At 38.5% G+C, this 26,116-nt stretch overlaps 1 protein-coding gene across 4 annotated transcripts in view; it reads left to right on the top strand.

Annotated features, from left to right (window-relative positions):
* RPS6KC1 (ribosomal protein S6 kinase C1) overlaps positions 1 to 26,116 on the top strand; it is an 83,510-nt gene that overhangs the window by 32,840 nt on the left and 24,554 nt on the right. For 3 of the 4 annotated variants that reach the window (XM_085219255.1, XM_085219253.1, XM_085219257.1), the window contains 4 exons: positions 4,367 to 4,485; positions 11,649 to 11,741; positions 22,359 to 22,406; positions 23,978 to 24,110. In XM_085219255.1, the coding sequence (XP_085075381.1) occupies positions 4,367 to 4,485; positions 11,649 to 11,741; positions 22,359 to 22,406; positions 23,978 to 24,110 (393 nt within the window). The remainder of the gene's footprint in view (positions 1 to 4,366; positions 4,486 to 11,648; positions 11,742 to 22,358; positions 22,407 to 23,977; positions 24,111 to 26,116) is intronic. The other variant, XM_085219256.1, reaches the window with a different exon arrangement.

Genomic DNA, 26,116 nt, shown 5'->3' with positions numbered 1-26,116 from the left:
AGATCTTCACTAGAAATAAATGTGTTGATTCTTTGAAGAACACACATTTGTTTCACTTTAAAAAATATTATAACAAAATGCAATGTTGCCATTTTGAAAAAATATGCATAGTCTGTCTCACAGCTGAAGCATCTATCAGAGGCAGAGATTTTTTCTAGCACTGTGTTCTAATGCTTTATTTAAATGAAGAATTTGATAACTTGAAATTTGTCATAAATGGTAAAGATTATTTTTAGTTTAATGAGGTTTTTATTATTAGTCATCATCCTGTGCTAAGACTTTTAAAGTAATATTTTCTCTACGCCTGTAGAATTTGTATCCTCTATTTCGTTACAGATTTTCATGAAGTGTTGACTGGCTAAATGTGAAATTACATTGGAATATGGCTTTTCTTTTTTTCCTTTTCATTAGCGTTGTTAAACTAATATAAATAAAAATCCTATTCCTGTGAATCCAATTCCCCAACTTCCACTCAAACATACACCTTATTACAGGATTCCTCGGATGGAACTGATAATGATCTTGATCATGAGTAAGATAGAAGAACTTGTCGAGTTTGTGAATCTGCGCCCTCTTTAATAGCTGAAGATTTTAATGACTGAACAGTTCGTGAATGTTTTTTAACAAATTACTCAGGAAGGAAAACTAGAAGGAAAACTGAAATTAATGTCTTGTGAAAGTAGGGAGAACAAAGACAGCTCTAAGGGGACAGCCTATCTTGTTTGCGTTAATTACTGTAAAATTACTGAAGCATTGAAAAAAGGCAATAAACATCCAAACTAAATACACATAACTAACAATTAAGCAGTAAGCTTGACTTTTATGATAGCCTTAGACACTAGCCTAGCAGTTTTCTACCAGTTTGTTTGAAGAAAATGCTGGCTGAAGAGTTTAATGTTGCCATGTGGATGATTTGTTTTCCCTGTGCAACTACCACTTTTGTGTGCCTTTGAGAATGTTGACGATCACCAGCGATCATTACGAAGTTTTATGGTGCTCTAAGATTAAAGATGAACGCAGCAGTGTTGGTCATATTTCAAGAAAATGCAACACATTTATTTAAAAGCAAACAAAATCCCGTGTGTCTATTCCATGCTGATACAGGCAATCCCAAGCTCAAACAATTGAGTTTTATTTTTTCTTCTACCTGAGAATAGTACTGGTAGTCTGGTCTAAGGGAATCTCACCAGAAGAGTACTACCGAGGAGAGACTGATTTAAGAGAGCTAGAGCTGAGTTTGCTCTCCCTTTAGAATGAGAGGAGTTAACTCAGAAATTTGTGCATATCCGTAACATTGTAACCTGAAAGTGCACTGAATTTCTGACTGTCCAGCTTCCTCCTAAACCACGTGCAGTCCAAGATATTTATGGAGAAAGGCTCTGTATCTCTACCCAAGGAGTTAACAATCACTTTTCCACCCTGCTGGGAGATGGATAATAATAGTTACAATAGATCACTTTCAGCAGAGTTTGGAATAGAACGAGTCTCTTCTGCTCTGTTCTTGATGCAGTCTGTGTGGCAGTTCTGCGCATTTAGGTAGTTGGTAGTCACGATACAAAAGTGAGGGGGAATCTTTAATTTAACAAGGTCAAAATGACTGGTAGAACAAAAACAATGTGGTAAAATCCCCTCTGCCTTGTTCACTTTCTTGGTCAAAGGGTTATCTAAAGCAAGAGCAATGATTCCATCTGGAGTACAGTATTCAGCTCTGTCGCCCCCAACGTCAGGATCTGTTAAAGAGGGTCCAGAGGAGGCCATGAAGATGATCAGAAGCCTGGAGCACCTCTTGTATGGTGTCCCACTTTGCTGGGAGATCTGTGATTGTTCAGACTGGAGAAGAGAAGGCTCTGGGTTGACCTTATAGCAACCTTTCAGTACCTGTGGGGAAAATGAGGAACTCTTTATCAAAGGATGAGGGGTAATGTCTTTAAACTCAAAGAGGATAGATTTAGATGAGATATAAAGAGGAAATTCTTTACTCAGAAGGTGGTGAGGCAGTGGAACAGGTTGCCCAGAGAAGATGTGGATGTCCCATCACTGGAAGTGTTCAGAGCCAGGTTGGATGGGGCCTTGGGCAGCCCAGTCTAGTGAGAGGTGACCCTATCCATTGCAGGGGGATTGGAGCTGGATAGACTTTTCAAGGTCCCTTTCAAGCCAAACCATTCTGTGATTTGTTTTTTCTTGTATAGGGCAGAGGGAAAATAACTCAGAGCTTCTACAGTAGAGGAATTTTCCATGAATGTTCTAAAGAAACCTGCTACTTAGCTTTTCACTTTTCTCTCCAATCTTGAAAATGTTTTGAGAAATACGAGCAGTCAGACAACCTTCTCATCCTTCTTTATTAAGGAGTCAGATGTTAAAGCTAACCAGGTCTGTCTGACTGAAAGATCAGAGTGACTCCTCTGCCCTGATCTGCTGGAGATCAGTGTAGGCAGCTCACCTCTCCTTTGGGTCCTGCCAGTTGTGCTGCAGATTTCTGTGAGGCTTTTGCATGTGACTGCATACTCTGTAGGCACACGGCTGGCCACAAACAGATGGGCACAGACAGAGGACATTGCCTTTGTAGGCACCTACGTAACCACAAACAAAGTGTGTAGCTCAATTTTTTTTTGAACTATTTCTGTTCTGGGAAAGACTGGGCCCAGGCCCATTGCCTGACTCTCAGAAGACTTGTCTGTGAAAGTTCTTGTGTGAAGGTTGGTGTTGCATCATATGCACAGAGAGCAATAGCTCACACATGCAGAAAATGAGGAAGAATAGAGTTGAGTGAGAAAGTGAGACAAACAATGATGATCAGGTACAGGATCTTAGTCAGACAGACTAAGTTGTGCTGACCAACAGCCTACTTACACACAATCAGTTGATGTAATTCCCATCCCTATTTTCTCACACTTGTCCCCTGGGACCCTACCTTGTCCCTCACCTTTTAATCCTGGCCCTAAATATCTCACGATGAGGCTTAAACCTTCCCACAATCCTTCCTATAAAGCATTCCATATTAAGTTTTGTATACAAGCTTTTACTCAGTAAATTCTTCCTTGGTTTCCCTCAGACATCCTGTAATAATTTTGCTTTTTTTTTTTTTATGAGACTTGTTCTTAATAACCCACAATAATCTGGTTCCTTTCTTATCAGTCACCAAGTTTCTGGTTGAACTTCTTCAAGGTTACACTTGGTGGGCATGTCAAATGGCCCATTGATCTCTTTCTTATGAGTTCTAGTCTTTGTTATTCTCTGCTATCTGCTCTTTGTCAGGGTTTGGTGTTTGCATGCTTAATTTATTACCTCTCCTGTTCCTTGCCTTGTCTTTTATCTTGAGTAGCTGTTAGATAACCTTGCAGTTCCTTGCCCCGTTTGAGAATCAGTTGGTGAAAGGTGCTGACTTGCACCTGGTGATTCTGAAGCCTTCTGTAGCCAAGGCTGTGTTTATGCAAGTCTTGGGCAGCATCAGTTGTGGCTGGAAGCAACTGTCGTGGCCAAATGAAATTTTTGCTTTTACTCTGAGAACTTCCAGGACAGGCATTTCAGTATTTCAGCAGCCAGAGTATTTTCATTTTTCTGATATAGCAATTATGGTGCGCAGTCTTTTTCTCTTTGGTTGGTAGTTGAATTCTTATTTTCTTTGGTAAAAATCGAGTCTCTTATAGCAATACATTGCTAGTGATGAGAGTGCCTGAACATAAGGATTTAGAGTGAACATAGGTTTTTTGCAGTACCACAGGACTATCACCTCTTGCAAGTTTGGATAGACTAGGCCTAACACAACGAATATTCAGCCATCTGGAATTTGAAGTAGTTGATATGAGTGGTTTTTCCTTTCTTACTGTGTCACCCCCAAGTCAACACCAAAGGAACAGCAAGCATCAGAACGTTGTGAGCATGAGTTGTTGATGTCTCTCATGGTGTCATTTGACAATTGATAGCATCATTTCTGTATTCCCTTTATACTTAAGGAATCTCGTGTTAGAAACATATGGGGAAAAAACAGCTCCAAAAATTTCTCTATTGTTTCTATGTAAGCTCTTATTTTGTTTTCTGTAATTGAGATTTTGGGGGTACAGTGTTCAGACTGGTGGTTTGTTTCAGTTCAAGTTACAATAGGAACATCTGCCAGATCACAGAAAAATTAGGTAAAAATTTTTATTCACCTTAGTCTATTACAAGATTTAATTTTTTTTTTTTTTTCCTGATGGAACTCTGATATCATAGTACTTGCATTTTATGAGATGCATATTTGTAGTTTTGATTATTAATAACCCAAAGTAAATCAAAAAGGAAGAATCAAAGTAGTCATGTGCTTTGATTACTTAGCATCTCTCTCTGTGTAGAAAAAATAACCTTTTTTTTTTTTTTTTTTTCCTTTGAGGTGAATCAAGTCCAACTCGTCGAGAAGCAGTGAAAAGAAAGACTGCAGAATACCTCATGCGAGCTGAAAAGATTTCCAGTCTCTACCATAAATCCTCTGAAGATGCATCTGTTTCTATGGTAGGGTTTATTTTTTGTTATTATAATTTTAAAAATTTGGTATAATTAAATTGTTCTGTCTCGTAGTAAAGCATATTTAAGCTTGAGGATCAAAAACTTCAGAATTTATCTCAGGAGGCCTAAGGAGTATTTTGGTATTACATTTCTGTTAAGTTGCTCTTATTTTCCTATTCTTTTTGGTTTCATTTCATTAGAGGCTATGCTTGATTTAGCACACTTTCCTTCTGCTCCACAGTTGATGAGGTGGACATTTTGCTAAGGAATTTCAAGTTAAAGCAAAAAAAAACCAAAAAACCAGAAGCCACCACTAGAACATTTTTTTTTTTTGACTTTTCAATGAAAATATTACTCACTCCTGGATGGAGCAGAGAGTCTGTTGGTTTCTTTAGCCTAGCATATATGGATGTATCACAACTGAGTTAAGCTTGTGGAGCTGAGAGGGGTGGGGAATGGTTAGAAATAAATACTTTGAGCTAAGGTTCTTTTTGATTTCTTTAGATGTTTCTCCTGGTTGTGCTTGAGTGATCAGTTAATTCTTTATTGGTGTGGAGTTTCGGGACTGTCTTAAGCAGAAGCACCCTTATCTGTACTTGTGCAAAAGATAAACAAAGCTTGTTCCAAGACGCCCTCAATAAATTTCTACTTTGCCCTTCCTCAACCATTTCCATCAGGACTTATCTATTCTTACTTTAGATCTTTACTGCACTCATGTGAAACTGCATGTAGGTGACTGCTCTATTGTAAATATAAAATTTACCAACTTCCCATCTCTTTGTGTGTGTATCAGTTAAGGGCAAAAAGCAGAGATTATTGCTCCTTAGGTTGCATAGATCCAAAAATGCTCTAAGGAGACTACAGCTACCTAAATGTGAAGCGTTATAAAAATCTTACTGCATAATAAGTAATTTAAAAAGCAAAACCAGTGATTTTTAAAGGTAACTTTTTCTGTGTTGAGAGCCCTCAAGTACGTTTTTTTGAGAATGTTCCAAATGAGATATATTTTGTGAGATTTGGAGTCTTGCTGCTGCTGTGAATTGTACTTTGAACAATTTAGTATTTTGGACTGATACGAACTCCTACTAGGTAGTCTTTCTTTGGGTCAGGTGCCCCTGAAAGTGGGGAAGAATCTGTATTGAATGGAAATCTCAGTATGTTTGGAAACCACAGAACAAGAAAAAAAAAACCCAAGAACAACCTATTTTTACCCTTTTATAAATTTAAAAACTAATTGCAGTTGGAAAGGAGGAAGAAATAGGTTGCGTTTTTGTATGTGGGCTTGAGAAATATTTCCTCTTTTGCTGTACTGAGTAAGGCAAATGTCTTCTTTGTAGATCCAAAGAAAGTTAAACTAATTGGAGTAAGACAAAAGGAAAAAAAAAGTAATAATGAGACTAAAAATTCAGTCTTCTTGAAACTCCAAATTGACACAATAGGGCAAATCTGAATGTTCTAGTCTCCTTTCTACGATAAAAAATGTTTTTCTAGGCTATGGCTTTGTCTTCCCTATGGCACTGTTTTCCCTTTGTATTTTAGTTCAATTTATTTGCTACTCTTTATAACATGGAAGCCTGACTTTTGTCTTAGAGTTTTTGTAATTTTCTGGCATCAAGTGCAGATAGTACTGTTAGGTCACGATAATTGTGGTGGAGAATAGTTTGTCTCTGAGTTTATAGCTGAAAATTTATTGGACTTCCCTAAATTGTTTTAAAGGTGAGGAATTGGCATGTTCTTTACTTTCAGGACAGGAGAGTATCTTACAAAAAGAAGAATGTGACTCCCTGTATGGTGTTTGCAGATCAGACCTGAACCTTAATTACTACTAAATTACTTAATTACTGCTTGCCATTTTTAGTCCCCAAGATAGATTTGTGTGTGCGTGTGTGAATTATTCCATCCCATGCAGGCAGTGATAAAGTGTACTGAAATTACCTGCATCTGTCTGTGGGGTGATTCATGGGAGATGTTCACTAGTGCAAACATGCAGATATTTTGCATGTGTCCCCTATAGAAATTAAGTCTATAGTTTTGAAGATTAGTGTGCACGTTCCTTGTAACTAGTTAGCTTCTGAACTGCTGTAAGCGTGGCTTTGGTCAAGTCTGGGGCAAGGCTAGTCTGTTACTGGTAGCATCCCCTACTGCTGTAAGTCCTGCAGACTGATTCCATCTCTTGTTCAAATACTGGTGCTTAGACAGGATTCTAGGCAAATGTTTAAATAAGGCTGTACAAATCTTTATTTGCCCACGTGGGTCAGCAAAGAGGTCTCTCATCTCTTTGTCCTTGCTAGAGTGATGCTAAAGTGTTTACGAGGAACCATTGCTTTAGTATATATATGATGCCATTACTAGAAGCATGGTCAAGTTTTGTCACACCTCCAGGTGTAATGGACTCCTGGAATTGCCTGTGCCTGTATTATGATGGGCAGGATGCATTTCTGGCAAGGAAAACGTGATTCAGTGCAGGGAACTTCATGGAATATGAAAGCGCTGAAACTTTCAGCACATTGGAGGAAGAGGCTGTGTGTTACAAAGGTAACCCAAGCCATGTATTTACCATCTGAACTCTTAAGTGGCAGTGAGGCAGAGGGGCTTCTCCTGGGACCCTGTGCAGAAGGAAGGGAGCTATTCTTCCAGGCCTGAAATGCCATGCTCCTGCCTCACTGAAGACCAGATTTCTCTAGAGGGAATAGCCTGGTGTTTCAGAACTGCAAAGAAAAAGATTCTTTGATGCCATGGAAACCAAACAAAGAACGATAATAGTTTGCTACTTCTCTTGCCTCAGCAAAAAGCCATCAGTGTAGCCCTCAAGGATAGCATCCTTAGCAACCACCCTGCTGCTGGCATGTCTAAGTGGTGAAGAGAGAAACACAAGAGGACATGTTTGAAGAACTCTTGGCACTGTTGAAAAAGGTTACAAGCAGAGGGCGTAAGGATGGATAGAGGATTTCTTAAGGCTGGGAAGCAGCACAGGGAACAGATGCAACTGTGACTGACCATGAACTGGGAACTTACTTGACAAGGTATGGTAAACACTGAGAAAAGCCTTGCTGTGATCTGTTGGAGTGGGAGATGTGGAGGGACCTTCTGAAGATTGTAAACAGGCATGCAGACCTTATGGAAAAACATGCTTCAGCAAACACTTTCCTGTTCTTCCACAGCACAGCATGGCAGCCTCAAGAGCCTTCTTGATAATAAATACTCAAGAATGCTAGCAGCAGCAGGCCATTTTGCAGGTTCTTAAGATTTGCTTTTCTCTTTTGCCTACTTATGAGTAGCAAGCTTTGAGGGAGTCACCTCCAAGCTTGAGTGAGAGAGATAGCCTGCTGCAGCAGCCTTTGAATTGCATTGGACTAATCAATAGAAAGTTTCAGCCTAGCATAACTGTTGACTGTGAGGCCTGACACAAATATACATACAGGCTATGGTCTGTTTTAACTCTGATGGTATTTTTATAATGCATATCTTCTTCACTTTTTGAAACTATTTCTAGTTCCAGTTACACCATTTATTTTATATTTGGATTGTTTCTTTTTGCACCTTTACAAAAGCTGTTGTCCTCTAAAATGTCAGATATTTTCCATTTTCAGAGCAGTTTAGTATTGTGTATTACAGGCAAACTCAATACCTAAACAGGAAAAGTAATGTCTGTTCTTTGCAGTTATTTCATAAGATATTGTACTTCCTGATGTCAATAAAAACTGCAGAAAGTGTAAAGAGAATACACTGCTTTAGTTTTATGTGATGCAGGTTTAACATAAAATAGAAATTCAGTCTCAAGGTTTTCCAGATCATTCTGCATTCCAATCAGCTGTTGATTCTAGATGTACATGACCCCATCTGTGTCTCAGCTTCATGGAAGATCCCATTTCAAATTGATGGTCACTGGGGACCTTCTGAAGCACACCTTAATCTAGTCTCTGTTCAGATGCATGCAGAGATGCAGCGTGTTTTTTGCTTGGTGCAGATTCAGGTTGCCCTATTGGACCAGGAGAGCTGGAAATTGTTTCACAGCCATCATGTGAAGCCTTGCATCTCAGGCCAACAGAATCTGCTTCAAAATGAAGAATCTCTTTGCTGAAGTGAGGGTTTTGGCCATGCTATGCAGGGTGGTGACTGAAGTCATCAAACACTGACTTCTGCATGGTGAGGGGAGACCTAAGTTTGATGTGCAGCGCGGAGCTGAGCTCTGCACTGATGTTTCTAAAAGCGCTCTTTTTTAATCCTGAAATTCTGTGAAGACTGCTGTCAGAGGTTGTGGAATCAGCAGTAGAATTACCTTCTGTCACATGGTGTTTGTGTCACCAGGCTAGGGATAGAACTCTTGTCTTCAGTGAGGTTAACATGAGAGGCTCTTGCAATAGCCAACAGTGATGCTGAAGTTAAGACAAGAGCTATGCTTCATTATGTAGGTTCCAAAGCTAGAGCCTATTGAAGACACGTGATGGGCACAAATTGCTGCATCTTCAAAATCACAATCACATCGTCCTTTTCCACTTGAAGTTAGTGCCAGCTTACCAAAAGGTCATGGTAGGAAAGGAACTGCAAGACTCTGGATGCTGATCCCCAGCTGGCTTCTGCTGTGAAGCTGAGTGTAGTCTGGAAATGGTACATAAGGCCTAACAGCAGGAGAGAAAGACATAGAATACCTGAGCAGTATACTGAGCATTTGGACAGGTTGCTGAAGTTATTCTTCAGATAGTTGTGTGGGTATAGGTAGTCTGACACTTTCTTTAGAATATGAATGCTTTGTTTCTAAAAGCAGATTAAATCTTTGATTTTCTGTTAGCCTCTTTCCTGTTTTTTTTTCTTTCTTTATTCCTCTAGTTTTGACGAGCAAGCTGTCCTTTTTCTTATTGCTGGCAAGATGCTGAGCTTGGGTTTTTCACTCTGTTCTGAGGAGCAGACGTATAATATTTAATTGCCTTACTTCTGGAAATTGAGTATTTAGAGCTTGCTCTTGCAGCAGTGTATGATGCCTTTCCAACTCTGGGGTCATCTACTAGACTTTGCAGTGGTGAAACCAAACCACTTTAAAGAGCAAAGAAGAAAAAGAAAAATAGCCTGGAACTTATAGAAATAGAAAAGCTACTGGGAACTGTAGAGACATTAATGTTATTAATCATTTTAAGGTAAGAAGCAACTATAAAATGCACATATGGAGAACGGTGTGTATGTGCTGTTACTGACTGTGCCATTGTTGATGATATTTCAGAGAAGAACCCAAGGATATGTACTGTTTTACTTCAGACTCTGTGGACATGATGGGTGCAGAAGTCCAGTTCTACAGCACTGTTAAGACAACTGTTAACGTCTGAATAGTCGTATGAACTTAATTCATGGTTGGAACATTGTGCATAATAGAAAGTTTTGAAAGCATGATTATCAAGCAATGTTATAAAAAAGTAATAGCTTGTAAATGGAAATGGAAATCTTTTATAGTAGTCCTGAGAATTTTGAAATATTTTCTTTCATTATACATATTCCTTAGAATGCTTTTGAAATTGTGCCATGATTAAACTCTGCATTAGCAGAACTCTGTTTCAAAGCATCTATTTTTTTAATGCAGAAAAATAGCACACACTTAAAATACAAGACAGAAAAAGAAAGCCCCCTTGACCTTCCTGGTAGCTTACTAGCATGTGGGACCTAAGGTAGGTCTGGAGAACAAACTTCATGCAGGATTATTTTCTTCTTTGTACTAAAAGCTTTAGTGATTTGTAGAATCTGGGCTGTTTTCTTTTAAGTGCTGTTGGTACTCAGCAGTATCTACATTGCAAGAAAAATCACTAGATCCAATCAGTGAAATGAATAATAAACTCTTTTAAACCTAGAGCCCAGTAGATTGACAAAAATTACACCTTTGGAACATGTTCCAGGCTTTTGGAATGTGTATTTTTTACCCTTTCAGTTGAATTTCACAGGCAATGCTAAAATAGGAGCTGCTTTGAGGAAATAATTTGGAAGGAAATAAGGTGATTGACAACTTAAAGGGAAACTGATTCTGGGAAGAGATATGAGAAGGTGCTCTGGTCCTTGAGAATAGCACAGGGAATATATTGGAGGGCAAACACTGTGTGGGGAGGAAATGGAATTAACTGGCTTAATGTCTCCAGTTTCTCTTCAAGTTTATGATCACTTTTCTTTGTGACATATTTATTAATAATGTCTCAGGATACTGACAAATGAGATAAACTTTTTACTTGCAGAAATTTAAAAATCAAGGAGTTTCACCTTCCTCTTCTTTTACCTTTGTACGTTAGAAGGAGAGACTTGGAGAGGCTGGGTTAGGCTTAAAAAGTTTTGTGTTCAACAGCTTTCCAAATGAATTTATCAGATTTGAGAGGAAGGGACTCTGGTCTGTGGTTCTAATAGAAGCTGCATGTTGAATTTTTAGAGGAGGATCTAATGAATTCTCTCAGTTTGCAACTAGAAACTTCTGAAAATGTTTGTTAACATGCCAGAAGTAAATGTGATGCTTAGAGATTGAACTTTGTCTTGAAAGACTTCTGCTTTAAACATTGTTCCCTCCTCTGCCATGCAAACTTAGAGTCTGCCCTGAGAAATTACAAAGTGTAACATGGACAAAAGTCTCTGCGTATTAAATACTTGAACAGTTAGCACCTGCTGATTTTCTTGTTAATTTCTAGATTAATGTGATGTAGCTAGCTTCCTTTTCCTAAGGCAGTATTAGAAATTATTGTACGCCTTGCTATTAAAAGGATTTCGTAAAGCTCCTCAGAGAACAAGAGAATTCTGTTTATAATCCTGTATTTTATGTTCTTCAAACTTAAAAAGTCTCTAATTTACTTTCTCCTCTTCAGTGATCTCTGAATTATTTTGTGTCTGTAATAGCTATAAGGCTTTGGTTATTGGGATGGGTTAAGAATTCAGCAATTGATTCAACCAGGTTCTGTTAAGCATAGGAAGTATAAAAAGTCATTATTTTTTCTTTTCAAAATTTTGTTTTCGATGTTATCTTGGTTTTATTTACTTGCAAGTTGTTTTTTTTCCTCCCACTAAGGACAAACAGAAAACTTCTCCTTTCATCTTCACTCTCTCTGATTTATGATAAATTTAGTTTCCTTCGGCCTGGCATTTGCTTCAGCAGGCAGTCTTCCTTCAAGTACCACCCTGATTGATGTGTAATCTTTGATATCTTCCATTAGCCTCCAGGATCACTAAGTTCAAGGCCCTCTTGGAACCTAAGGAGCCCTGCCGAGGAACTGAAGGCCTTCAGAGTCCTTGGGGTGATTGACAAGGTAATTCTTCAGTGTCTCTTCAAGAGTTCAGTCATAAATCGACTGCATGCTGACATTTTGTCTTTGAAGCTGTGGATCTTAAGGATATGAAACAAAAGGGGAAAATGACTCAAATGCATCTGCACTTTAAAATAACAAAAGTAGAAGAAAAAAGGCTTTTATCTGAGCAATTCATGTAAGGTCATGCAAAATATATTTGAGCTAAAGGATAAGACACATGTTTGGTGGCATTCGATAGGATGAGGCCTGTTTTTTTTGAAAATGAATCATGGTTACAGTACGGGGTAAGGACAAGTTGATGTGTTTTCAGTTGAATAAGCTGGTGGACATTTGAAATGCAGACAGGTAAAAATTCCCACTTTGGAGCTATCGTTTAAAATGGTGTTAGAAAGACAACAAATGTTTGTTCTCCATTCCTGAGAATTTGGAATTGAAATCCCCAGCAAAGGCACAGATTGATCAGTGAAGCCAAGCTTCTTTTGCACATGCAAGTAATGTCACCCAAAAGCCCAGGATCACGTTCCTCTATAAACAGTGAAGGACCATACAGATTTTTTTGCAAGCCTGATTAAGAGACCAGAAGAATTTCTGCTTTGTTTTGATAATGCTGATTAGTTGTCATCTTACCGAATATTTCTAGGATGATACATTAATCAGCGGTGTGACAGTGGCTAATGTAAGACTGCAAAGGTTCATTTCCTCCTTCTATTCCAATTCCCTTGTGTCTTTTGAGTTCCTCGTATAGTCCATGGTTTGTGCCTGGTGTACTTGATGCATGACCAATTTATGCATTTCTAACTTGTATCAGAAAAGCTATCCCATCGCTTTAAGATCTGTATTTCTTTTTTCTTGTTACACTGAACCTAGTTACAAATCTTTGTTTTTCTTTGCTTGTACTGTTGTAATTACGTGGATAAGTTGATAACTTCTCAGAAGGCTATATACCTTAGGTGTTATGGTTGTTTTTGTCACACATAAGGATTTCTGATCCTCAACTTCATTTTATCATCTTTGCTCTGTTTTTTAAGTACAGACTTTACCTGTGTTTCTCCCTGTATACATGTCAGAGACGGCTTTGAAAGAACACCTGTTTGATTGGTAGCCTCCAGCTAAATGCCCATGGCAGTCATGGACTTTGTGAATTAGTCTGAGGGTATAAGGCTGAAGAAGTGTTGGAAAGGAACTGAGAAAAGCCTTTTCCATCTTCTTGTACAGGAAAAAGGAGCAGTGACTGGAGAAAATGCTGGTTCTCACAGTCGAGGTTTTACAGTCCTTAGCATTGTGAGGTCTCCTAGATCCCTCTCATTTCACACCTGAGAAATGTTCTGAATGTACCCAGATCTTTGAGGCAGAGCTGGGGAGGATTAGGGGTTCCAAGGATGACAGAAATACAAGATCTTAGTGCTGGAGATGCATGTGAAGAGTGGTCCAAGGAAACAGGCCTGTGTATACAGCTGTATGCTTGTGTGTAAACAGTACTATAGGGGTCAGAGTTAATGTTTAATTACTGTGTGGAAAAAGGAACAGTATTCCTTAGCTGTCTTTGTACTCTGCATACATGCTTCCAGATTATCCTTATTATACTTAGTCTTGTCTCATATCTTTTGTTTCTAAGTGTTTATCCAGTTGTGAGGCAAATGAAAAGGCACTCTAAGTCCAAATGTTCAGTGAGTGATCAATGAAGCAAAGATGTGTGCTGGAAATTATGCCCCTGCCTTTGGTTTAAATCACCATCTCCTTTCCTTCCTCACCATTGCTTTTTTTTTTGCCTCTTTCTCTGCTTGCATATACTCTGTAAAGCTCATGTCTGGAGAAATCTAAATTGATTGGCAAGTTTTGGATGCAGGTATCCTTGTGAGGCGTAGCGTGTTTGTTCTTGAAAATCAATTCTGATTTTCAGGGCTGGCGTTGAAGATGCTGTGCGTCTGGACTCAAGTCTGTAGCTGATTCAGCATTAGCCGGAGTTTTGCCTGAAAATAGTATTCTGCTATTTCTAACCCTGAGGTAACTTCACTGGTTTCGGCAGAAAATGGGTATGTGCATAGTAACAAGCCACTGACATTTTGCTGCTGTCTTGCTTAGATCTGGGTGAGACTAAGCACACTGAATGGAACGTGGTGGTGAGTGGCTTCCAGAGCTGTTCTTCCATTGCTGCTTGAGGCCCAGGCTGGTCTCTGTGGCAGTGCAGACTGGAGCAAACCAGCTGTTAACCTTCACTCATCAAATGCTGAAAGGTTCAGCGCCTCACCTTAGCATAATGTCTGTCTTTGTTCTTCTTCTGAAGCCACTTGAAGTATTTGGAATTGGCTTCCCGTTCACAGATAAAATGCTTTCTGCTATCTGAAATGCTGGATATTTCAATTTTTTTTTTTTAATTTTTTTTTTTTATTATTTTTTATTTATTTTTTTTAGAGTGGGCAAAACACTGAACATTTAATTCTATTCTGGTTTAGTGATGTGCCATCTTTCTCTCTGTATCTGCCTTTTCACTTTCCTTGTTACTTGAATAATTTTTGCTGTGTTGATCCCTTTTCTGCCGAAATTGAGAGTTAGGGATTTTAGCATTATTAGCACCCATAACAGTGCCTCGCTTCTCACCCTTTGCTTTTGCTCTTGTATAAATCCAGCTGTTTTGATAGACTTGAGAAGATCTGTGCTAGTGTTCGAGGAAACCACATTTCTTAAATTCTGCTACTGCTGTGCTTGCTGTGCTTGCTTCATGGTGCCAAAGGTTAACTAGATGGTGTTTGCAAGTATTTTATGGGAAGAGTCTACATGGCTTTAAAATAGAGGTTTAATCTAATTCTGGATGTTGCTCTTGTCCTGCAACTGTTGTAGGCTCTCAGCTCTGTTACTGACTGGCAAGCACAGCTCTTATTAATGTTACCAGAGGTACCATATTGAAAACAGGCTAATGTATAAATATTTTAGCTACTGTTATCACCAACCAGGAATGATCAATCATTTTACTGGTTCATGTACCTTAAAGTACAGAACTTCTTTCTGGAGTACCAAGGATTTTTGCTTGCAAAATTTGACTAATTAAAAATACGAGTTGCAGATTCTGTGCTGAGTTTCTGCCCTAGGCAAATCTTTCCTTTGAAGCTACAACTGGCCCCTGAAGAAACTACTTTGTTACAGTGCTGCTGGATACCTTAACAATGCTGTTTCAAGCCCAATTTCTTATTCTTTAGAACCCTGTTATTTAGAGCCACTCCATTTAAAGATTCATCTTGAAAGCAGAGTACATTAAGTAATAACTATGCCTCTGTAACCAATGATTGTATTTTATATCTTTTCTGTCCCCTCCCCTGGACTCTCATCAAGCGATACTGTCCGTATTGCAGTGGTGTGCTGTGATCAGTCCTCGATGAATGTCTGTATATTTGAGCTTGTTCAATATGCTGTTTGTTAAGCTTCTTTATACAACCTGAAACCTTATCAAATAAAATCACTCTCATCAGGTCCTTGCTAACATTATTTTGGGAGCTTCTGAGGGGGATTCCAGAATTATTATTATTTTTTCCTGAAGAACTGGAAGTAATTATCTTAATTTGTAGTATAGATTATGTTTGTGACTGTTGTGCTGCTGTGAGAAGTTGTAACTGATTTAATATACTGTGATGAGTTGACCTTAGAAATGCGTAGAATAACCAAATCAGGGGTAATTATTCAGAAATGTGTTTACTACCTGTCTGCTTGATGAGCAAAAAGTACCAAAAAGCACAAATATAAAGAATCTGGAGTTCACATGTATGATCTACAGACCTATAGTTGAATTCAAACAGGTTGTGGCTAGTTTTAGTGGAGTTCAGTCAGAGAGTAGGAGAAATGGGCTCTTTTATGGCACTGTGTGTGCTCTGCATGAATGTTTTGTGTTGTTGTGGCTGTGACCATTTAGTGTCTATTAGAAACTTCAATATTCAGCACTTTATGTGGAGGTGAGTTTAAAGAATGCTGCGGTTGTGAAACTGAGTTGACTGCAGCAGCTGTTTGCTCTCACTTGGCTCTTGGGTGCACATTGCCAAGCTTCTTTCCACCATCTTGGGGATGAGAATGAGAGGTGGTGGGGGGTGGGAGGAGAGGGAAGGAACTGTAATAAACAGTGCGAACAAGTTCAGACATTTGTTTTTGTTTCATAATTATGCTTAGAAAGAGAAACTGGCTGAAAACATTACAAGGAATTGACCAGGCTTTAGCTTGCAAAAAGATGAATTTTTCTTTCTGTTACAGCCAACTGAAAGTATTAAGAAATTTAAATTTGAATATACTCTGCTTTCTTAGTATTTGCATTATTTAAAGCTGCACCTTTTGTCTTTTAAGTACACTATTACAGTAAGTCACAGAATATACAAACCTTCAGTTCCTTGGAATAATGGTGTGAAGGGAGGAATAATTGCAAACAAGATAATTCATGTTGCACAGGTACAAGGATAAGCAATAATCACATTTTTCATACATATTAGCCAAATGTAATCTCTTTTTGCAACAACAGAGGAAGATGAGTGAGAGTCTGAGTGATGTAATCTGAAAAGTGACAAGAATAAATCTGTATTAAGCAGATTTTTTAATCCCTGGTAGCCTTGACAGCCAGCACAGCTGAGGAGAGCAGGGGGAATTGCATGCCTCTTTCTGTCTCATCACTACTGCTGCGTCCTGAGCACGGCAGTCGGCCTTTTGTCCGCCCTGCTGAGGCTTTTATGAAGTCCCAAGTGCTTGTCCTAGGATCAGGTCACCAACTTATCTCCTGCCTAGTTGTCTGTCACTACCTGTAATGGGATTTTCCTGTCCACTGGTGGTATAAATGCAAGGAAAAAATCCTAGGTGAGCATCTGATATCTGTGAGTTTGTTGGACTTCTGCTGGAGGATCTGTCCTCTGATGAGATTGCGGTTGTTTAGGAGGTAAGGACCAGAATCATTATGTGACCCACTAGTGACACCGTTATGTGGAGTGACTTCAGTGTGGAGCAGCAATTTAAAAAACAAAAATGAGTAGCTTTTAAAGTAGCCCCTCAGCCGTAGCGTATCTTCAAAACCCTTTAGGTATCTGATACCTCAGTAAGGAATTCTGTTCTTTTTTATTTGATCAGGCAACAGCTATTTTTTCAACCTATGTTAGTGCACTTAGTCACGTTTGTGTAAGTGAACGTTTTGAGGTGTTTATTTTGATCAATGTTAAACCTCGCTCAAGTAAATCGAGCAGCACAAATATGTTCTGTGCCATGTTCTGTAAGTAAGGATTCTGGAAAAACATTAATATTGTATACTGGGGAGAGGGGAAGAAACAAAAACAGAAAAGAAAGGAGGTCTGGGAAAGCAAATAACAGCGGTATGTTAGAGGGCTGCATTTATATTAAAGTCACCTGCAGGAGAGGAGTGCATTTAGCAGTTCTTAGTTCTTGCAGTAATGTCCCACGCGACCTTGGCTGGGTGCTTGGTGGGGTAACTGATGGTTCACTGCGCTCTTTTTTCCTGGTGACTTGCCTGTTGCCTGCCTCTGGGTCTGTGATTCCCCTTATGCTGACTTCTGCAGTATTCCTTCGGTCTCTTATCTCTGGGCTTTGATGCATATGTTCTGAAGGTGGCCACCGTGACTTTGGGTGGCAGCAGATGGTAAACCTTCAGGCTGCCACCGGCTATACTGGTGTTAAGTTGGAAACTTAACGTTTGATGAAGAATCAGTAGTGCATATGAAAGAGCTTTTACTGCAGAAATATCTTTTAATTAAAAAAAATTAGCATACTGAAACATTTGCTAATTTCCGTGCATTTAAAAATCCTAAAATTAAGTGTTTTCTTAAAGCCAGACTATCGTTATTTACCAAGCAGGTTTTATTTTATTTTTCTCCAATTAATTGTACCTTCTGCACTGAATTTATTTTAATTTATTTTCTACTAATCTGTTGGATACACTGTAAATTAAATCTAAGAAGCTAAATTTTTTAAGTAGCTATAGTCAGCATCAGTATTAAGCATCGGTATTAAGCCTTGACTTAACCCCCATCCTCGAGAGAGCAAGCCAAACAACAAAAACCCAAACAAACAAAAATCTTAAAATCACAAGTAGAAAAGTCTTGCTGTCTGCTGCCATGCAACCTTGCTGTGTTCGCCCGTGTTTTAGTATGTGCGTGACAACTTAACTGCTTACACAAAATAGGGATAAGTAGACTCTTATTTACAATATACATTTATGGCACTTGCTATTTTGCTGTCAGTTTTTTTTTAATTTTATTTTTTATTTTTATTTTTACCATTTTGAGTTCGTTATCAATGCACAAAAATAAGGGAAAAATGGGTAAGCAACAGTGCTGTGAAAGCCAGCGTGATGTGTAGACCTTGACTGTGTTTCTACATTAGTATTACAAATAGGATTTTGCCTGGTCTCCTTTTGTGTCACAGTCTAGTTGCTCAGTGCCCAGGAATGCCCTGCTGTGCATTTTTCTCCCTCCCTCCTGAGATAGGATGCTGCATGTTACAGTTGACAGCTCGTTGTTATGAGGTATTAAATATTACACCTTACACAGTAGGTGTCATCAGTGAAACAGATTCCATCAGCTTCCTGCAAGCCAGGAGCAGTTTCTAGTACAGGCATCTCAGTGTGATCTGCTCTGGGGAAGGACAGAGTTATGCAATGGGGAATGTTTTGTGGAATCCTGTGTTGTCCCGCTGTGTCATTCTGGTGGAGGTTTGTCGTTTCGTATTTGAAAAAGGACTCTTAGAAAAAGAATTGCTGATGAACTTGCAAGCATTTTCCTTTTGCAATGGGAGGAAAATGTGAAGGTATGCAAATGGGTAAGACTTGCTGGGATACATGGCTGTCCAGAACCTGGCTATGAAAAGCAAAGCGAGGAAGTTAAGTTGGCACTTGGGTCAATGATGGTGTTACTGTTGGGCAGCAGCCTGGATAGTGCATCTAAGAGCTGCTCACCTTTCTTTACTCTGTTCATCTGATACAAAGTCAAGCAAATGTGCTTGCGACAGTCTCTTTTCTGGTCTTTCCCCTTCCTAAAGTATCAGTTTCCTGGTCAGTGATTTAATCATTCTTGTGTATGTTAAATTATTTGGATGAGTCTGGTTAAACCACCTTTTTGTAATATGCATGCAGGTTGCCTCTCTTAGAAATAGATTCTTGGTTTTCGTGGGCCCCTGTAAATTCCCTGGTCTGCCTGGGTCAAATGCAGTATCACTGGGCAAAAAGTTCCTTCCATGGTTCTTGCTGGGCTGCTTGGGATTGATCTCCTGTGAAGCTAACGATCTTGTAGAAAAGTAAGTACTGAATCAGCAAACAAATAATTTTCCATTAAATAAAATGGAGCTGTAGCTCATCATCACTTGGGGAAAGTTATGATGCTTGATGGGGGAGTTGGTTAGTAAGACTGGTTAGTCCACCTAGGTAGTTAACCTCAGAAGTGCACAAACATTATTTGTTATTACTGTTATAAAACTGTAGCTGCTACTTTCAATTTGATGTTGTAATATAACAACAGATGAAGGCAGCCCTAAAGGGACCCGTTGTCTGCTTTATTCCTGTTAGTCGTAGTCATTCTATATGTCATCTTATAGGGTGATGGCTCAGTAATCTGTTCTGTTTCACCATATGCTAATACAGTGCTGATAAGCAAGTGTGAAAAATGAAAGGGAGGAATACATTAATTGTATTTGTGCAATAAGGTATGCTATCAAAGGTAATTATTTCATGACAGTTTTAGTTATAGCAGTTGTTTTATCATAAAATAAAGGATGGCTTTAGGAGACTTTTATTGGAAAGACAATTGTATCAAATTAGTACCAAATTAGATTTTTGCCTTTATAAAGGTGAGCAAACCCATGAGCAGTTTTTAAATTGGTGTCTCCTACTCTATAAATGAATGAATCCTGTCTGAGGGTTAAAGAAGCTATTATTCTGTCCTTTATGCTGACAGCTTCATTACTGATAGGCCTACTGTTGATGTTAAAAAAATGTTTGGCTCCTTATGATCTTTGTGCATGCAACTATAATATTAATACAGACCACAGAACTGTTCATTAAGATATGACTTTAAATGAGGTTGATGCTTGTAAATCTGGAGAGATACAGATGTTAAATGCTGCCATTCCTTTCCCTATGCAGCTGTATGGCTAATAATTTCCAAGTGGCTAAAGCTCTTGTTAGCAAGAGTGCTGGTGTGTTAAGAATGGCCCTATAAATAACTTTAAGAACTGAAGTTGAAGGTGCTTCTTTTAAAGACTGTTGTTAACTAAACATTATTGCCAAACAGATGGAAAGCATTCACCAGCCTGATGTTTTTAGGTCTAATTATATTATCGCCACTCCTGGTACGGCTCAGTTGAAGAGGTGTATCCAGAGGCCAATTTATAATCATTTAGCCAACACCTGTTTGGGAGATATTGACAGTCAAAGGGCACATTTAAAAAAAAATCACATATGTTCTTGTATTTATTGCCTCAGTGTGAACAGTTACAAATAAACTTGGGATAAGAAGAAAGTGACGGTAAACAGATGATCGTTTTCAACTGTTCTTTATCTGTCTTCGTCTGGCACCTCTTGCAAAGTGGCTTTTATTTTTCTCTTGCTCTTTGGTTTTCTTTACTGTTTGTATATCATTTTAATTCTGTGCCTTTGTAGTTAGGCAAGGATAAGTAAAATCGGTTTTATAGTTACCATTTCTTCAGCTGCTTTCTGGAAGATCCACTCAAGAGACCCGAAAGATTGTTTGGAGAAACTCTGTGATGTAGGGACATATGCCATTGACATGGAAATGACATGTCTTTTCTTTCTCAAAAACTGTCACTAATAGCAACGTCTGATGATATTTTTTCACTAGAAGATAAAGAAAGGCTTTGAATACTGGGTGCACCCTAGTAGAAGAGGAAGTCTTCGAGAAGGAAAAGCTGCTCTCCCTTTATTTCTTTCAGTGAAACTTGGTGAGAGCAATGATGTGGAAAGACTCCAACTCTCTTTCTGTTACTAGAGTGAAATGGAGAGGGAACAAGGGCAGTGTTTGGGAAGTGGCCATCTCAAAAAGCAGTACTTGTCTTGCTGCAGCCACAGCTTTGGGCAAGTCTGCACAGTGCTGCCCTGAAAACTCCCCTCGTGCTACTTCCATACATCTTCACCTTGTTGCAGGCACTGCACGCGGTGGCTCTTTTGGCAGAAGAGGAAATCAGAAGGTGCAGAGAAAGTCAGTGAGTGAACTTGGTAGGCTTTACCCTACAAGGGCCGTGGGTCCATCATTGCCTACTCAATGAGTAGAGACAGGGGGAGCTGAATGCTGTATTGTGCTTATCCTGTCACCTGGCAAACCCAGAACGTGTTGCTCCAACACATTGTTTCTCTACAAGGAGTCTTTCTTGATGAATCTCTAAGTGCAGTTGCTGCATCTCATCCATTGAACGCTGAGTTTGGTAACCCCAGTGCTGACATTTTCAGCCCTTCAGGCTTTTAATTTTTCAGCCCACGTATTTTAGTGTAACCAAATCTGACTATTTACACCAGGTATTTACAATGTCTATTGCAAATAAGCAGTGAGTGTGTATTCTTGTTCTTGTTCCAAGAGGAGAGTTGATCTTGTCCTTGCCATTGTTTTTGTGGCTGTCTTGCAGCTGGTGCTTTTCAAGTACATCCAGTTCTTGGAGTTTACAAACAATTCTTAAGTGTGTGATTTGAAAAAAGAGGTGCAGAGAGTTCCAACTCCCTGAAGATAAACTTTTCCCAAAATATATATGTATGTAATTCTTGTTTGTTTTGTTTTCAACATGTAAGTAAACAGAGCTTGCTAAGAGGCAGAACATGGTCTAGTACTCCTGTCATCATCGGGTTGTACTTTCAGCAGAGGTAATGCAGTCCTAACAGAGATTTTCTCTGTGGCTGTAGGTGTACTTCTGCAGCAAACCCATCCACATTTTATTTTATTTTTTTTTCCCAAAAGAAATCCTTCTTTTTGTTGCTACCTTAATACTAGTTTTACAGGGACATGAAAGAAACTTCCTTACAGCTATTCCTGTTGTGGTTTATGAGTGTGGCAAAATAAAAAGGCAGCTGAGGAGTGAGATAGGAGTGGCTGTATGCAGTTCGAAACCTTTTGGTTTCAAAACATTCCTTTACTAGCAGGAAAAGCATTTGAGGTATAGAAAGCTTGATATGGGGGGAGGAGGTGGAAATACTGTAGTAGGAAGGTAGGTGCAGTGAATTAGGAGAAAAGAAAATAATACAAGTGATGTAACATAGGAGGCTAATGCTTTGTGGACGTTATTTGTGTGTTTTATTTTGTTGTTACAGTTGCATTTCTGTAATTTGGATTCTGCTAAATTATTTCTACAGTTATAAAGTAGTGGTTTTCTTTTTATCAGTTTAAGATTTGTTCTTTAAGTTAGCTGATTGGGAATCAGGCAACATTCTAGTAGTTCTCTAGAGATCCAATCCTCAGTCAAATTTATTTCTTAAAAAAAAAAAAAAAAGTTGTTTAATAAATGTGTGCTGCAGGGCTTTAATTTTTTTTTTCATCGTGACATATTTTACTTTGTTTGCAAGAATATTTCAATATTAAGTTTGAGAATCGAGTATTGTCATCTTACTCATGTGAATTTTAAATGTTTCTCTGAACACTTTTTGCTTAGGTTTTACTTGTAATGGACACTAGAACACAGCAGACTTTTATACTGAAGGTAAGTAAAGTCTTATTACTTCTCTAAACAGACTGGCCTCCTAATTTATACAACCACACAAGATTACTTTGCATCTAATATACCGAGTTATATATATCCATATTAAGTGCACTGGAATCATTTTTCTCTGTATTCAATCTTTTCCATTCCTTTCTCTGTGTAACTTCTCATAACTGCTGGTTTACTCACTTGATTTGCACTTGTTATTGATGGTAATACCTCAGTGGGCTTTGGTAAAGAATCACTGTTTCAGTATGCTTTGTAAAAGAGCCATCAGACTCTGCTGACTCAAGCCATACATGTGCTACTGATTAAAGAAGTTAAGATGAAAATTCTCCTTAGCCCAGGTATGCCCACAGCTCTTCGTCATGGTTGGGTTGCCCATAGCTGAAGAGTATAGTATTGACCAAAGGGGATTCTGGATGAAGTGGATGACTGGTCTTATCCAAAATTGCTTTTTTATGGTTTACATCAATGGACTCTGAAAACTGAATTTAATGTTACTAAGCCATTGAACTGCCAAATAGTTAAAGGTTGAGGATAATTTTTTTTATATTGCTCTTTTGTGTTTCAGAAAGTGCTCAGATGAAGATCCTAACGTACATCGAGCATCTGTGTTGCTGAGAGTTGGTTTAGTCTGAGTCTTGTCTTTGTAGCTATTACTTCAGACTCCCATTGAAATTAATGACATGACTGATGGGAGGAAGGGCTGAAAAAGGATGTCCCAGACATGGAGCTATAATTAGCTAACATTTTATAATGTGGCTTCAGGACTGGCTTCCGACCCTGTCTTAACTTAGTGCATTTGGTAATTGAAGTGAGTTGTCTTAAGTTTATGCAGGGCACAGAAAACCTTTTTGTTCCTCAGAAAAGATTATTTTTGAATATTGTATATTAGAACCTCACTTTATCTGCTGGCGGATAGGGAAACATTGAATTTCCCATTTCACTGCTTATGTTTATCAATACTGTAATAGGTCACACTATTGACATAATTTTTTTTTCCTTTGCCTATTCCCTCCCTTTCTCCCTCTCACATCAATTTTTTCACTTCTGGCAACTTCATCTCTGTGCTAACTCCCAAAAATCATTACCTCTCAAGGAGATTAATCCTTTCCTTTCCTTTTTGTTGTGGTTGTTGCTGTTGTCTTTACTAAAGTACAATGGAAATATGAGGATTACCTGTAAGGCTAGGGCATTCTTTTGTCTTCAGAACTTGAATTGAATTTTTTAATAGTGTCTTTTGGTCACACACAAAAATAAATTTTTAAAAAAAGGTCACAGGGAAATAACTGAGTGTCATCCTGATGACTTAGTTTGAGAGAGATTCTAATAAAAACATTGACCCATGTAATTGATTTTAATGGCAGCTTTGTGCCATCTTCTGTTCTCTGGAAATGTGCCAGATGCCATCAGCACAGCCTCAGGGGACTGAGGGGCATAGAGCAGCAGATGAGTGGTTTCTCTGAAGCCCAGAGTAACTCGGATAGATTAGTTTGGTTGATAAACACAGAGCACAGCAGGCTCCAAAGGCAACTGAGGGTACAACTGACCTTTTTGTTCTCTGTCAGGGTCTAAGGAAAAGTAGTGAGTACAGCAGGAGCAGAACGACCATCATCCCCCGCTGTGTGCCCAACATGGTGTGCCTGCACAAGTACATCATCTCTGAGGAGTCTGTCTTTCTCGTATTACAGCACGCAGAAGGTTTGTTTCTCATTTAAGTATATTGCTGAAAAAGTCAAAGGTTTAGGTTTGAATCAATCATACATTTCAGTGTCAAATCAATCTCTTATGTATATCTAATTAAAATATTTTTCTGTGCCTTAGAGATGTCATGTAAGACATCTCACATCCTCCCTCCTCTTCTTTCCCTTCATTCTGTGGTAGATGTGATTCCTTTTTCAAAGAGCCTCTAATCCTGATGGGTCTATTGCACTGTAGCATTACTGAAAGCTTCCAACTATTTTAATTTCTACCAGAGAACAAGTGCTTTTAAATGCAATAAATACCTGTACTATTTACAGTCATCTTTAAGAAACTAATTCTTTGGCTACTTTTATAAACTTTGGCAAGTAAATTTTTAGTTAAGTGACAAGCATTCCCATAAGAGTTGAATAACTGTCTGCTAAAAAGCCATAAACATTTGCCTAGTAGTTAGTATTACATAGTTATTCTGATCTGGATTTTTAAGAAAATAGCTAGTGGCATCACATAGAAGTTCAAAGCAGAACCACAGAGCAGTGCCTTCAAACTATTTATGAAATTCCTGTTAAATGTACGGGGAACAGGTGGCAAAAAATAATTACATCTTGATTTTTTTCCTCTAACACCTGGATTTAAATATTCCTCAAATGTAATTACCCACATTTATTTAGAATGAGTGCAGAATATAAATTTGGGTTTGCTAATAGCTCTCTTTTTAGGAAATGTTAACAATTTAGATACAGTGGATGACTTGAAGGAACTGCACTAACAAAGTGAGAAGATAATTTTATTCCATTGAATGTTATTGTTTTTACTCCTAATAACTTAGATTTTAGCATTTTTTATGAGCAACTTATGTCACATGAGGCTAGCTAAAGTTGGCTTTAAAACATGAATAACTTTTTAAGCTATGTGTGACATGGTTTTGTTGCTACGAGTGTTGCATGAAGAAAGGCCTCACACTGCTGTAGTGGTGGTGATGCTGTGCCTCTGTACAGTGCTGGGGAGGAATGGGTGAGCTGGCGGAAAGGGATTTCATGTGGGTTAGGGCTGTTACTGATGGTGTGTGTTGTTCACTTGACTTGGACACTTTTGAGTATAAGCTAATAAACTGCAAAGAGTTTCCCCTCATTTTCTGAAAAAAACAAGTTGTTTGGAAATGGACTCACCTCTGTTTTTTTCCCACTGCTGTAAGTATTTTTTCCTAATGACCAGGGAATTAACAAGGTTAATGCCTTTAAGGATAGTCCCCTGCATTCATGAAATTATTGACTGGCCCCTGAACATACACAGAGAGAGGAAGATAAGTTCTCCCTCTGTACTAAAGAGGGAACTGGGGCAAAAATCGATGAGTAAATTGCTCAAGAACACGTACAGAAATTATATTGCAGGTGTAGGGCCTGATCCCAAATCCCTAATGAGCAATAATTTTGTGTTGCTTTGGAACTGCATGACCTGTGCACCGCACCATGTCCCAGGAGACCAGTGCTGGAAAGCAATTCAGCAGAAATGCTGAAGTTGTCTTGTAGATTTTTTTAGCTCTGGAGAGAACATGAAAAAAAATACAACCCACTGATGATTGTCTTGAACACACCAGTCCTTTGTTAGTAGAACTCATCCTTTAAACAGGGATAAAAATACCAGGAATATCTAAAGATATTCTCTTAAAAAATTTTGTCCATCTGAGACCAAATATAAACAGAGAATGTGCTTGTAGTTAAGTTTGAGAAAGTATAAAAATTTCTAGGACAATGCTTTTAAAGTGATAATCTCTGAAATTTTATTCCATCACTTTGTGAATGTTCTTAGCATTCATACTCAAAGTAGTTCTCTTCCAATGGAAAATACTGCCAGTCTAATTTATAAGTATATTGTATTATGGTGATCTATCATGTTAGCCATGCTATCAGTATCATTGAATGGTTCACAGATAAAAATTTAAGTGGGCTATGGCTTGAATTATAGCTAATTCAGAGGGTATTTTAATGTTATGTTAGGTATTATGT

This window comes from Meleagris gallopavo, chromosome 2 (assembly GCF_905368555.1).
Source record: "Meleagris gallopavo chromosome 2, MGAL_WU_HG_1.1, whole genome shotgun sequence".
NCBI lineage: Eukaryota > Metazoa > Chordata > Aves > Galliformes > Phasianidae > Meleagris > Meleagris gallopavo.
Note: the sequence above shows the minus strand (reverse complement) of the source record. Positions and strands in the feature narration are given on the sequence as shown.